This window comes from Scomber japonicus, chromosome 8 (assembly GCF_027409825.1).
Source record: "Scomber japonicus isolate fScoJap1 chromosome 8, fScoJap1.pri, whole genome shotgun sequence".
NCBI lineage: Eukaryota > Metazoa > Chordata > Actinopteri > Scombriformes > Scombridae > Scomber > Scomber japonicus.
In genome coordinates this window covers 8,184,584-8,200,059 of record NC_070585.1, presented here as the reverse complement: position 1 = coordinate 8,200,059, position 15,476 = coordinate 8,184,584, and the positions used below count along the sequence as shown (strand labels likewise).

Below are 15,476 nucleotides of genomic sequence, written 5' to 3'. Positions count from 1 at the left end.
TACAAGAGTCTACAGCAGACTTCGGTACAGTTACTCTCTTTTTTTCTATGTGTGTATCGTACCTTGTACCAGGTCATCTGTGGTTGTTTGTATGGAGCCAAGTAGTCTTCTATGTCCCGACAGGTGATCATTTTGCTGTGGGTAATCTCAGCTTTCTCCAAATAGCGGATTTTGCTGCTGAAGCATTTCCCCTCGTCACTCTCCTCCACTGTCATCGACATGGACACCTTCATGCAGTATGTTGAGTTCCTTAAGAGATTACACACACAACATTGAGAAATGTTAAAATCACATTCCTCTACTTACATTAGCAGACATTTGTACTCTGGGAAAAGAGATACATCAAAAGGTGAAAAAGAAAACCCACCATAAAACTTAAAGTTCCAATAAACTGCTCCATTCCACAAGAATATCCCACATACACAAGCTAAGCACCCTAAAATGAATCTGAGTGGATTGTATTGAGCACAGTTGTTTATTTCTTTATGCACTGATTGGAGTTAGCTATAGCAGTGACATGAGCCATTCTCCCATTTGTCCAACACTTGAACTCTGTGTGAAACAGTGTGAGTTGTTTTAATTGTGAAAGTACTGAGTAGACCGTTTGGTACTTTTGTGGGTATTTCGGTAAAATTACAGGCCCTCAGTGTTTCAATGACACCAATGAAGGAATAGTCATCCAGAATTAATTACAGCTTACAAAACCTTTTATACTCAAAGAGAAAACTGAAATTTCATAATAAAGTTAACTTAAAAAGGAACAATTCTGGGTTATGTTGAGGCAATGGTGTATTTCTCTGATCCTTTTAACCTTTTCGTCCACAATAGGTTGTGTTGGAGGAACTGTCTTCATCCCAGTTGAAATTTAAAGCTAAGATTTGTCCATGATCACGAGGAATAAGTTACTCGTTGTTTCTACTGTCTAGTTCAGTGAAGGCTTTTTTATTAAGATCTTAAGAAGTGAGAGTTTAGTTCATTAGTCACTGCATGTAAACATTGGCCACTGACCTGGACAACTTATCTGTAATTATCTCTATGTTCCCAGTAGATAATCATTTCACTTAAGCATAATACACAGTAAAGGGTGTGTATTAATGTTTCCATTCAATGACCTGTATATTGCCAACATTTAAAAAACAAATATCAATCTTTACAGAAAACTGCCAATACAGCTAAACGTACTCACTGCCTGTGTAAGAAAAACAATTCAAACAGACAAGTCACAAGAATGACTGATTGAACTTGTGCTGTCTGTTCAATTTCATGTCCATTTATATTCCCCGAAAAAGATTTAGACAAGTTATTAAAATCAATGAATCAGACGCCTTCGAGCTACTGTAAGAGCTAATGTTCTCACTTTTAGGATGATGGGATGATTTTATTGCTCATCCTGACATGATATATTACACGACTAATGGACCAAATGTCCAAGACAAGAGTGTAATATTTTAACACAATGTTATCCCAATTTCATACTATATTAAATACTACATTTAAATTAATACATGTTTGCAATCGTGTAGAACAGAATTTGTAAGTTGTACTATTTTTTTTATACTACTTTATAAGAGTGGCAAATGATGTGTGAAAACAGACAGGAATCACATTAACTACTACCTCTAAACACTATTTCCACCTTAAAGTTGAAAAACGTTAAGGCACACTGACTCTGTAGTTCCTTTTAGCTCTACAGAGCATTTTTTAGCATCCGTCACTTATTTTTTTTAGACAAAAATAATGACTATCTGGTGAACAAGGAGGAGCTTTTAGCAGTTAAAGACCCAGGTTCTTCTCTCTGGAGTTGGTAGAAAGCAAATCAGGTAAAAGGAGGGTGAATATTTGACTTACATGCATCAGAGAGCCAAAAACACAAGTCCAAATGAATGCTAACTTTGATTCGTGTGTCATGGACAAGTTGCTAAATTGTGTAGTAGTAATAATAATTTATAAACACTTTTTTTTCTCTCAATCCAGCCTTAATGTCTGCTCTGCAAAGTTTATCCTGCCTTGTTTTTGCACACCTTAATTGGATCAGCTGTGCAAGAACTGAGCCGAAGCAATAACTCGTACTCCAGGTAGACTTTAAGTGCCATATGAATAAATGATGTATATTAAGAAAAGTTGAATTGTTTTCATTTTTTTAAATCAGCGCTGGAGGTCAGAGCTCCCGGTGTCAACAGGATATCAAACTAAATCGTGTTGTTCAGTTGTTGCATGTGTGACACTGTGTCCTTGAGTCAAATCATATAATGCAATAAAACGAGCAAACTTTGAAGTCTGTTATGATGGTGATGATGCAATGTGTTTTCAACATTTTGGATTTGAGGACTTATCTGCTCAAGGTGATTGTAATTGTTTGTGTGTGTGTGTGTGTGTGTGTGTGTGTGTGTGTGTGTGTGTGTGTGTGTGTGTGTGTGTGTGTGTGTGTGTGTGTGTGTGTGTGTGTGTAGGCTTCAATGTGTGTGTTCGCCCAAGTTCACCTCCAGACACAAAGGACCGCATTGATCTCTCTTTCTTTCTCTCTCACTAACACACCCACACACACACACACACACACACATGCACACAAACAGGGCTCACCCATTGTCCCCTAACCACAACCTCTCATCTAAGTGGATCTAAACCACTTATTCTATCAATGCTGTGTGTGTGTGTGTTTCTTTCTTACAGGGGACACAGGGAGTTTTTTTTAGTCATTGACCTAAACCAAGACCACTGAGCATCGAACTAGAGTCCTGGAAAGCCGTTTATCCATCTATCCCTCAGTTTCTCTCCTCATCAATCCATCTCCAGCCTGCAGCATCTTGTTTTCTCCTCCAGTGATTCAGTTACCTTTTCCTGCATGCTCCTGTGGCTTTCTCTCTTTCTCAAACACACACACACAAACACACACACACACACACACACACACACACACACACACACATACATACTCACTTCATCCAGCTTTCTATAAACCCTTTACATTTATTTACAATTTTCTCTGCTTCACATCACAGCATTTAGCTTCACCACATGCACTGCAGTCGTCATTACAGTCACTTTTTTGCTGAATATTTTTTTGGAATCACTTTAAAAAGTACAATTTCCTACTGTAAACCTCCTGGCTTTGGGTTGTGCTGAAACCCCTCTACTCTTGACAATCAATGATCAAAAGTGACAACAGTGAAAGTGAAAGCTCAGGTAAAAAAAACAGAGCTGCATTTCTTACCCCAGAGAAACATTATTTTTGCAAGCATAACCAGACCTAAAATAAATATGAAAACAAATCATACAATTTCTGACAGCCCAGCTTACATGGAGAAATCATAAAATGTTTGCAAAATAAAATGTAGCACAATCAAGAAGTGAGTTTTTCTCATTGCCTTCCAAAACAAACCATTTGAGCATTTTTCTGAAATATGAGAAAGTTAAAAATGATTGTATGTTGGGAGTCTTTTTTAATGAAACCAAGGGGGAAAACGGACAGAAAATGATGCAAAAACACACCAAGCAACACCTGCTCAAGTTCATTTTAAATATCATAGTTTGTTTAAAATAATATATATATATTATTCATAAGTATTCATGTTTGTCTAGAAATGATATACATTCACCAGCCACTTCATTAGGATCACCTGTGCAATCTAATTCAATCCAATACAACAGCTCTGCTATAAATTGAGATCACAGTGGGTGATGGTGGTGTATTAGGGTGCATTATATTGAATGGTGTTCCTAATATTTTGTCCACTCCATTAACAGGAGCAAAACAATAGGAACACCAGTCAATATAATGTGCCCCAGTACACTACCACCACTTAGTATGACTTCAGTAATGAACATAAAGTAAAATTAATACTTTTTTAACAATGTTATCAAAAACTGACAATGTATACATTTCATAAATGTAGAATTTAAAGCAGAGTTGTTGTATTGGATTGAATTAGATTGCACAGGTGATCCTAATAAAGAGGCCAGTGAGTATACTAGCTGTTACTGTTAATTTAGTAAAGGGTACATACTGTAATGACTTGTTTATGACTCCAAAGACACAAATTTAGGACTTTGATTTCATAGCTAAGTCTTGAGACTTATCATGACTCGCAAAACAGTGATTTTGTCCCATTTAGCAACCATGCTACACATAGATCACTGATCATGTTTTAAACCGGATCCTCCCTCGCAAAGGCACAAACAAAAGACACTCCCATCCAAGAGTGGAAAGGGATTTTATATTGTTTTGTTGCTTTGATGATATTGTCCTGTACGTGTATGCCGGTGACACACAGTGAACTCAAATGAACTGAAAAAGAGGAGAACTGCAACAGCTTTCTCTTGTCTCTCTCTCAACTGTGTCCGTCTAAATTTTCCTCTCTTTTTTTCCACTGTTATATCACCCTGTGTCATACTTTCTCCCCCTCTGCCTGTCCAACCCAGAAATCAGAAGCCAAACACTAAACGGGAAAAACAGCATCTTTGTAAAGAAGAATGTATTATGCATATCTCACTATAAACATGATGATTCAATTAGACTGCAATGCAAACGCAGTGTCAGAAGCATTTAGCGCATGCTGTGCACCACTTACGGATGCAAATTGTGTGTCTGTGTGGGTGTGTATTCATATCTGGCGCTGCGTGGAATACATTTAAATGCTTCAGTTAGTAAAATGGCCCTAAAGTAAAAGACACGCAGTACTTAACGTGCTACACACTAGAGCTGCACATTTTATTGCTGAGCTGTACTTTTCGGTAACAAAAAGGACATAGCACCTGAAATAATGAAGTTAAAGTAATGATGGAAATGAGATATTCAGTGTGTACAGTAATTTGTCTCTCACCAATTATCTGAGGCAAACTGAATGTATTTGGGATTTCTGGAAGAGGAGGAAGAACATGCAGTCAATAAAAATGAACACGGTTCAAGCTAACGTTATTCTGATTATATTACCTCCCACACCTAATTACAATATGTTCATGCCATTTGTTTGTCAAATTCTGGGAAATATTGGAGATGACTAATTGAAGCAGAGGCAGATGGAGCAGAATGAAAGAAAGCAGATATACCAAATAAAATTGCCTTATTTCATCAGGGATGTCTGTTGGATGTGTTGAATATCACAGCAGTGTATTTCCACAGACTATCTGAGGTTGGAACTTCACTTCAGGAACTCTGAGATGTTTGAAATGTGTTCATTAGTTATACTGCCAACAGATGTATTTTCAGCACTCCTCTCTGATTTTACCTTCTGTTCTCTTTAGAGCAGAGTTGTGATTGTCCTGGTCAGTAAGTTTTCCATTGAAACTGTTATTACTATATTGTTTTACATGTATAACATGTAACATTGTCATGTATTGTATGTTAGATGAAGGGTCTGCATGCTAAACACAATGACTATGTGTGACTATGATTATGTGTGTAGTCACATCCACTGGTGCCTGAGCAATGGAACAACCTTTGCGTATTTTTTATAAGTGTTTTAATTTTTTTCTATTGAATAGTTACAGATGTGCTTGAATATGATATTAAGTGTGGATGTAACTGCTGCAAACCAAGCATAAAGTATCTATCTATCTATCTATCTATCTATCTATCTATCTATCTAAATACATCCCCATTTTACAATTAGGGGGAGCAAAGTTATGGTTTTGCTACTCCACTTTTTTTCTTTTTAAAAATAAACTTATACAGTCCCAGCAATGGGGTTAGTATATTTAAGTAGCCTATATTGATCATTGTACTATTATCTACAACTGGAAAAAAACATGAATTAAAAAAAAATCATATTTTTGGACCACCTTTGGGTTGGTTAAGTAGAAAGCATCTTTACCTGTCAGTCACGGTCCATTAATCCACACAAGTCTGACTGCTTATAAACAAGAAACGCCATTTAGCTTAACTGCAATCATTGACTCAAAATACAGACCAGGAAGAGATAGAATAGCATATGTTAAATGAACCTGCTTGGCCCACTTACTCAAGCCAAACTTTAAATTAGCTGAAAGTTGTCTTGTACTGTTGCTGAAATGCCAAACTGACTTGCCAGTCAGCATTAGCTAACTTTGCTAGCCCGCCCACCTAACGTTAGCTTGATAATTGGACAGGATTTGGCTGTGGAGATGTTACATTCGCAAAGTCACAGCACCCTCAATCTAATTTATCTAGACTAGTGTGGGTGGCTGTTTCTTGACTTAATCCAAGATGTTGGAACTATAGAAATGCAGGAAACATTTTAAAACATAACCACACTCATAACATATAGTTCAGCTACAGCCAGCCATTTATCTTAGTTAAAATAATACAGTAACTGGCAAAACTCAGCTACGCTAACTAGCTTAAAGACAATGGAAACAAAGAAACATCTATCCAAAACCTAACACCATGTCTAAAACACATGAACATGGGGGTACCAGACTATTGCTTGGCCAAAAACACCAATTTCCCAAAGTCAAGGTGATGACAAAACTACAAGAAGTCTCTAAAAGGAGCTACTAGTTTCCAGTTTTTCTGCTGCTGACTGTAGCCTTATATTTACTGCACTGACAGGCAAGTGATCGTCCCTCTGTGAGAAAGTGAACAAGCATGTTTAATTTTATGTCTCAATATATTCTACAGTTCTTAGGGTTTACCTACAGCACAGAAACATTGTTCTAACTCTTGCCATATTCTCAAAGTTTATAATGAGGTGGTTTCTGGGGTGAAATTCTAAGGAAAGTCTTACAGTGGTCTATTATACACATTTCCACACAAATATAATATTTCTCCTTGAGGATGAAAGCCTTTAATGGAACATTTCAGCCCTGAAGCCAGCTGCTAATGTGAATATCTGGCAAGAGGAAAGAAAGGGACATTTGTGTGGTGCAGGACTTTATTAACTAGACAAGACAAAAAGCAGAGGAGGGAGTACAGATCATGAAACACTGAATAACAGAGTTAATATAGTGCTACAGATTAGAATGTGCCGGTGAGGTGTCTAAGGTTCATCTTGATCTTATTAGAGATGTGTTAGCATTTCAAGCCTCAGGTTATTTCATTCTCACTCATCATGCGCACACTTTGCCAGCCAGCAGCAGCTTTAACAGCACTGGTGTTTATTGAGATCATTGCAGGGACACACATCCAAATTATTGGCAGTATAATCTCTTTCAACAACCCTATTTGCTGTACATGAGCTTGCCACTATCAGTCGGAAATAAAGTCTTACTGTGTAATTGAGAGATAAATCGAGATAATGGGATTATTGCAAACACATAAATAAAGGCATTATATGTCAGCCTGTAAGAACGGCACAAATACTATAAGGTCAGTTCACTCGATTAACAAAGAATGGGTGAGAAAAAATGGTTCAAATTGTGCATAAATGTATCTTTGTTAGGGCTATACTATGCAGGATTTTCAAAGCAATGTAGACTCATGCCCGCTTTATTAATTTATTGTACAAATAAATATGTCAAAGCACTATACTATGAATGTGTGGATATTTGTAGCAATGCTGGCTACAATGGTAATGGAGGTTGGTCTTTTAGTCCACCACCTTGGTTCGGACTAAAATGTCTCAATAAATATGGGATGGATTTCCATGGAATTTTGTGAACACATTAATGGGCCCCAGAGGATACATTGTAATTACTTCTCTATGTCCAGGACCAAGTAATAGACCTGGGGTAACAATACTTTCTCTATTGCTGCCCTCACCTTCTGGAACTCTCTCCCAAAATACACCTGTGAATTCACCAACCTGTCCACATCCATTGTGTTTTATAAAAGCTACTTTGAGTACATTGAAAAGCGAAGAAATTACTTTTATTTTAATTGTTCTCATTGTTATTATTATAGCACTACCAGCAGGTCAAAGTTAACAATTATTGAGTAATATATGTTGATGGGGGTTTGACACAAAAATGTGTGTAGATATTAATGGTTTGCAGTTGATGTATCCTGATAACCACTGACTTTCCCTTTTACTAGTTTATGACCAAATAACCTGCAAAACTACATTCCCATCAACCTCAGCTATACCTTGTCTTGCTTGTATTGCTAATTAGCAAATGTTAACATAAATTGTTGTAAGATGGTGGATATGCTGAACATTATACTTGCTAACTCAGCATTTTAGTGTTGCCTTCATGAGCGTATTAGTATGCTGAATTTAACAGCTTAAAGCATCTCTTTGCTTAAGTGCTGTGCAGTCTCATACAGCCCCTAGCATGTCTGCAGACTGTCAGTTTTGTTAAATGATACATGCCCAAACACCACATTCATTATAGTGGAGTTAACCTATCCTATCCCATGGTTTTCTAAATGTATGTTCGTCGCTACTCCGTGTGGGTCTTTGGTTGCAAACCTGTTTTGGCAAACATGCCTAACAAATAAATTTGGCCAGACTTGACAATTTAATGCCAGTAAAATGTGTCCAGTGAAGCTGCATCCTGCCCTGCTGGAAATGAATGGGGAGAAAAAAGAGATTTAACAAGGTGAAAGGGAAGATTTGTTGCTGCCATTCTGTGTTTAATGTGAGTGGCTGACATTCATAACCTTTTGTTATCAGCATGTTTCTATGTTGAGCCCAGGCATAGTACGTGTGTGTGTGTGTGTGTGCGTGTGTGTGTGTGTGTGTGTGTGTGTGTGTGTGTGTGTGTGTGTGTGTGTGTGTGTGTGTGTGTGTGTGTGTGGTCTGCAGTGTGTAGCTTGTTATTTTGTAACATGGCTAAGAAAGGGTACAGTTGGTCGCCTTTATTTTGCATTTGAAGACAGCTATGAATAAAACATGGAATCTCACTCTCACACTTACTGCTGTGAATGTGTGTGTGTGTGTGTGTGTGTGTGTGTGTGTGTGTGTGTGTGTGTGTGTGTGTCCCTACTGTATCTGCATCTATTAAGACAAATGAGAAATGTGCTGCCATGCTGGAACAGATGTCAGGTGTGAGGGAAAACATCTTTCAATGCAGCTAGCAGACATATCAACTGAGAACACAGCAAATAACACTTAAACTTAAAATGACATACATTTATGAAGTTGAAGTTGAAAGCAGTGTTTGAGGCTATCACACTGCACACTGGGACAACATATGTATTGAGGCAATGATGGCTTTTTTTCATCATTACACTCTGATCCTAATTTGATGGGATTGCTGTACATCTGTTATAGCGTGCACAGTCACTGTTTTGTTACAATTAAGTTTAAGTCTGGTTTTCTGTTTTTTTGTTGCGGTCACTTTAAGAAGCACAGGATGTCAATGACAGGAAGTTATGTCATGTATTATGTCATGTGACCAGTAGTCAGAAAGTAAGCAAGCATGGCACAGAAAGCTGTTATTTTATTGTATCTGAGCTAGTCCAGCAACATCTGCTTACATCTCATGCCTTTGGTAGCATCGTGGGTATGTATTGATTGTTTTATTGTTATCTATGATTGCAGATCATTATTTTTGGGATAATGTTACATTCTGTGATGTTTGATGATAGAAATCTACCTTGTTACTATTGCTGATAACTACACGGTTCTTAGGCCATTGGAAGTTCATATGAAAGCAATTACAATAAATAAATGAACAGATAATTGATTGCATGTTAAAATATGATGGCATATATTACATTTGAAGCTAAATATACAATAAATACATAAAACCTGTACCAGTAAAAACAAGGGGATTTAATTCATATTAAAGATGTTGAAGAGCTGTTATATTTACATTGTGTATATCTGTACATGTTAAAAGCAAGCATAATGTTGATTATGCTTTTTTGTATGTTTTAGTTTCACCCTTCCTTGCAACGCCAATAAACCTGTGGACAAGGGAACAACTGTCTTCAGAGTCTTGATGTTAGGAAGGCGTTTATCTGACTGTCAAGTTATATACAGCACATATACCGAGGGCAGCACAGTGAAACCACGGCTTTCTAGCGGGCAGGATAACGTAGTGTAAGCTGGCAGATAATAATAACGACATCGTCACACGCAGCCAGTGGACGACCGTCAGAGCAGTGTCTAAGCAGAAATACACCACCAGACTGTGCCATGTTGGAGGAAGCATCTTCATTAAAGACGCGCTCCCGCGTTTCATGTTCCTCAGTACTGTCAAGTTCATCATCAACTGGGTCCGCTGCAGCCAAGGCGAGAGCGAGAGCAGAAGCAGCAAAAGCACGCCTTTCCTACGCAGAAGAGGAAATTAACCTGAAGCTAGAAAAAGCTAAATTGGAAGCATCTATGGAAATGCTTAACTATAAGAAAGAGACAGCTGCAGCCATTGCTGAAGCGGAAGCACTCGAAGCTGCTGTTGATTTAAACAGTGAGAAACATAGTTGCAAGTTAAATTTGGATTCTACTCCCTTGGAAGCCACACAACGCACTGAACAATACGTTACTGACCAAGCCAAGGTACAAGAGACAGAACTACAGCTATGTGATGATGGTGTCCCAGCAAAAACAGAGCCAAGCCCTAGCTACAACATTTCACCTTCACATCTCAAACCAGAAGCCAAGCTCTTCTTTCCAGACCAAACTCATATTGCTTCTCAACCACCTCATCTTACCTCACTGCAGCCTTGCATATATGAGGATGAATATGTTCATGAGTCGCGTAAAGTAAGTTTCGAGAACGACCATGCTACTCCTGTGCAGCATTATAGAAATGACAATGGTCGTCCTACTCACTTACCCTATCCCATGTCTCCAAACACGAATAATGGCAGCTCAAATATGAATGACTTTGTAAGATATCTTGCTCGACGTGAGCTTGTGGCTACAGGCTTACTCCAGTTTAATGACAAACCTCAGAGCTACAGAGCCTGGAAACGTTCCTTTCAGAACGCAACCAGTGGTTTAAACTTGACTCCTAGTGAGGAGATGGATCTTCTGCTTAAGTGGCTCGGAAAAGAGTCAGCAGAACATGTCGAACAGATAAGATCAATACACATCAACCATCCAGAAGCAGGATTGGCAATGATATGGGACAGACTTGAACAAACTTATGGCTCAACAGAAGTGATAGAAGATGCCCTGTTCAAACGGATTGAAACCTTTCCAAAAATAACAAACCGAGATTATTCTAAACTAACAAAGTTGAGCGATCTACTAATGGAACTTCAGTCAGCCAAGACTGAAGGGGACTTGCCTGGCCTCTCCTTCCTCGACACAGCAAGAGGTGTCAACCCAATAGTACAGAAGCTCCCATTTCGTCTGCAGGAAAAGTGGGCGTCAGTTGGTGCATCTTACAAACGGCAAAGGCGTGTTTCCTATCCTCCATTCGCCTACTTTGTAGACTTTGTCAGCCAGGAGGCTAGCATTGGGAATGATCCAAGCTTCAACTTCATCTCTCACACAGACATGGCTCCCAGAACCGAGAAGACAGTTTGGAAGCCAAACAAATATCGAGAAGTCTCTGTCCACAAAACTGAGATATATCCCAGAGCCAGTTCTGACAATGGTGAGCCCTCAACAAAATCTGATGACTTCAATAAACTGTGTCCCATCCATAGAAAACCGCACCCTCTACATAAATGTCGTGCATTCCGGGAAAAGCCCATTGAAGATCGCAAGATGTTTTTAAAGGAGAATAATGTGTGCTTCAAATGCTGTTCTTCGTCATCACATATTGCAAGGAACTGTAAAATGAAAGTTCAATGTTCTGAATGTAAAAGTGAAAGACACCACACAATGCTCCACCCCGGTCCCGCACCTTGGACAGGAGAGGCGGACCCTGCTCCAGAGCATGGCGGGGAGGAGGAGGAAACTTCACCTCAATCTCATGTCACCACCAAATGCACAAAAGTCTGTGGCGGAGATCTCACAGACCGATCCTGCTCTAAAATATGTCTGGTAAAAGTATATCCAACTGGCCACAGAGATAAAGCAGTGAAACTGTATGCAATTCTGGATGAGCAGAGCAACAGGTCACTAGTGCGTTCACAGTTCTTTGAAGTGTTCAGTGACCAAAGTCCAAGTGCTCCTTATACATTGAGAACATGTGCTGGCGTGAAGGAATCAGCAGGAAGAAGGGCCAGTGGCTATCAAGTGGAATCTTTGGATGGCACTGTCCGCATCCCATTACCCAGCCTCATAGAATGTAATGACATTCCTAATAATAGAGATGAGATTCCAACCCCTGAGGTGGCTCTTCAGCATGCACACCTAAAGTCAGTGGCGCACCTCATCCCAGACATGGATCCACAAGCCCCAATTATGCTTCTCTTAGGTCGGGACATTATCAGAGTGCATAAAGTCCGTAAACAGGTGAACGGCTCACACAACCTACCCTATGGGCAGAAGCTGGATCTGGGGTGGGTCATTGTAGGCAATGTATGTCTAGGTAGCGTCCACAAACCATCGACAATCTGCACCTTCTACACAAACACCACAGAGCTAGAGCGCCCTACGCTCTTTGATCCATGCCCTAACGTGTTCCGTGTCAAGGAAAAATACAGTGACATCCAGGTCTACAAACACACTCCAACATGTTCTGAAGAGGAATCTACCTGCGACTCTGACCACCTGGGATGCACTGTGTTTAAGCGGACCAAAGATGACAACCAAGTGGCTCCTTCGATTCAGGATGCCTCCTTCATGAGAATAATGGATGAAGGACTAGGGAAAGATTCAAACAACAGTTGGGTAGCACCATTACCTTTTAAGTGTCCACGTCGACGGCTCCCCAACAACAGGCCCCAAGCACTGAAGCGTCTCATGTCTCTCAGGCGCAACTTTGAGAGGAAGCCTGAAATGAGAGACCACTTCTTCAGCTTCATGGACAAGATGTTCAAAAACGGCCACGCTGAGTTAGCCCCTCCTCTCAGTGAGGAAGAAGAACGATGGTACTTGCCAACATTCGGTGTGTACCATCCGAAGAAACCAAAGAAAATCCGAGTGGTGTTCGATTCTAGTGCCCAATACAACGGTGTATCGCTCAACGATGTGCTGTTAACTGGGCCTGATCTGAACAACACACTGCTTGGTGTACTGATCCGCTTCAGAAAAGAAGCAATTGCCTTTACGGCTGACATAGAACAGATGTTCTATTGTTTTTTGGTAAGGGAAGAGGACAGGAACTTCCTACGTTTTCTTTGGTTTCAAGACAATGACCTCTCCAAAGACATTGTGGATTATCGCATGAGGGTCCACGTCTTTGGTAATAGCCCCTCACCAGCAGTGGCTATTCATGGTCTACACCAGTCTGTTCAGGTCAGTGAGTTCCATGTCGACCCTGACGTTAAGCACTTTGTAACGCGTGACTTTTATGTAGACGACGGTCTGAAGTCCCTGCCCACAGTCGAAGCTGCTGTCAACTTGCTAAAAAAGACACAGGACGTTCTCTCCAAATCTAACCTGAGGCTGCATAAGATCGCAGCAAACAACAAAGAGGTCATGGAAGCCTTTCCGTCCAGAGATCATGCGAGTGACCTTAAAGACCTGGACTTCGATGCAGACATGCTGCCAATGCAACGCAGTCTTGGACTCAATTGGAACCTCCAAACAGACTGTTTCTTCTTCAGTGTCTTCGATGAGATAAAACCTTACACACGGCGGGGCGTCTTATCGACTATCAATAGCCTCTACGACCCTCTTGGGTTTGTAGCGCCGGTCACAATCCAAGGCAAGGCTATCCTGAGAGAACTCACTGCTGAGGACGGTGATTGGGACGCGCCATTACCTCAAGAAATGGAGGAAGTCTGGGCATCATGGAGAGCTTCTTTGACAGAGCTGTCCAATCTTTCCATCGCCAGACCCTATACTGAAACTTCACCTTCAGCAGCTGTCAGAAGAGAATTGTGTGTCTTTTGTGACGCGTCAATGAAAGCCATTGCCGCAGTGACGTATCTAAAAGTCACTGACGCTGCTGGGAATAATGATGTTGGGTTTGTAATGGGGAAAGCCAAGCTGGCCCCCCGCCCTGAGCTCACAATACCCAGACTAGAACTGTGCGCAGCAGTGCTTGCTGTCGAGTTAACAGACCTAATCTCAGCAGAACTAGACCTTCAGCTCGATGCGGTAACCTACTACTCAGACAGCAAGGTGGTTCTAGGTTACATTTGTAACGAAACCAGGCGCTTCTACGTCTATGTTAGTAACCGGGTACTACGTATCCGAAGATCCTCTCATCCAGACCAGTGGCGCTATGTGCCAACCGACCAGAACCCTGCAGACCATGCTACACGTTCTGTCATCGCAGGCCATTTAAAAGACACCAACTGGCTGAGTGGTCCCAAATTTCTGTCCACGCCAGAGCCAACTACCTCTGAGAGCACCTATGACCTTGTTGATCCAACGTCAGACCCAGACATCCGGCCTCTAGTGTCTGCTTTCAGCACCACAACATTATCTAAGAAGCTTGGTTCCCAACGATTTGCCAAGTTCTCTTCTTGGAGGTCACTAACTCGTGCTATTACTCGCCTCGTACACATAGCTCGTTTTTTCAACACAACCCTGATGAAGAACAGCTCTTGTAAGGGCTGGCATTGCTGCAAAGCAGAATTCACTGTTGAGGAATCCAATCAAGCTTCAGCTATCATCATTCAAGCCGTACAAGAGGAGGTCTATGGCCAAGAGATCAGACACATTCAAAAGCACGAGAAGATTCCTAAAAGTAGTCCTCTCAAGAATCTGGATCCCTTCATTGACACACACGGCCTTCTGAGAGTCGGAGGTCGTCTCCATCATTCCAGCCTTGATCAGGATGAGAAAACTCCTTTGATCATTCCTGGCAAGCATCACATTGCAGCTTTACTCATCAGGCGGCACCACGAGCAGATCCACCATCAAGGTCGTCTCTTTACAGAAGGGGCGGTCCGTTCAGCTGGTTTTTGGATAGTTGGTGGAAAGAGAAAAGTGAGCAGCATCATCCACCAATGCGTAACTTGCAGACGGCTTAGAGCTCCATTAAGCATCCAGAAAATGGCAAGCCTTCCAGCAGATCGTCTTTCGACAGACCCTCCCTTTACAAATGTTGGGTTGGACGTGTTTGGCCCTTGGAGTGTTTCTTCGCGTCGTACGAGAGGAGGCCTTTCACACAGTAAACGGTGGGCCGTAATCTTTACATGTATGAGCGTACGAGCCGTTCATATTGAAGTCATAGAATCCCTCGACACATCCAGCTTCATCAACGCGCTAAGGCGTTTTCTTGCTGTGCGTGGGCCGGTCAAACACATTCGTTCAGACCGTGGCACTAACTTCATTGGTGCCTGTAAGGACTTGAAGATACCTTCAAACGTTGACAGCACAACTGTGAAGACTTACCTGTCAGACCAAGGTTGTTCTTGGACATTTAATCCTCCACATGCGTCCCATTTCGGTGGAACATGGGAAAGAATGATTGGTCTTGCAAGGAGAATTCTGGACTCCATGTTCCTCCAGCTGAAAGACAAACTTACCCATGAAGTACTGGTGACCTTCATGGCAGAAGTAGCAGCTATTATCAATGCCAGGCCTCTTGTTCCTGTTTCAACTGACCCTGATGATTCATTTATACTCACACCAGCTGCTCTTCTCACACAAAAGGTGAAC

General features: G+C 40.9%; 1 protein-coding gene across 1 annotated transcript in view; it reads right to left on the bottom strand.

Moving 5' to 3' along the window:
- il1rapl2 (interleukin 1 receptor accessory protein-like 2) overlaps positions 1-15,476 on the bottom strand; it is a 349,251-nt gene that overhangs the window by 128,336 nt on the left and 205,439 nt on the right. The window contains exon 4 of the mRNA XM_053324004.1: positions 63-249. Coding sequence (XP_053179979.1) covers positions 63-249 — 187 coding nt within the window. The remainder of the gene's footprint in view (positions 1-62; positions 250-15,476) is intronic.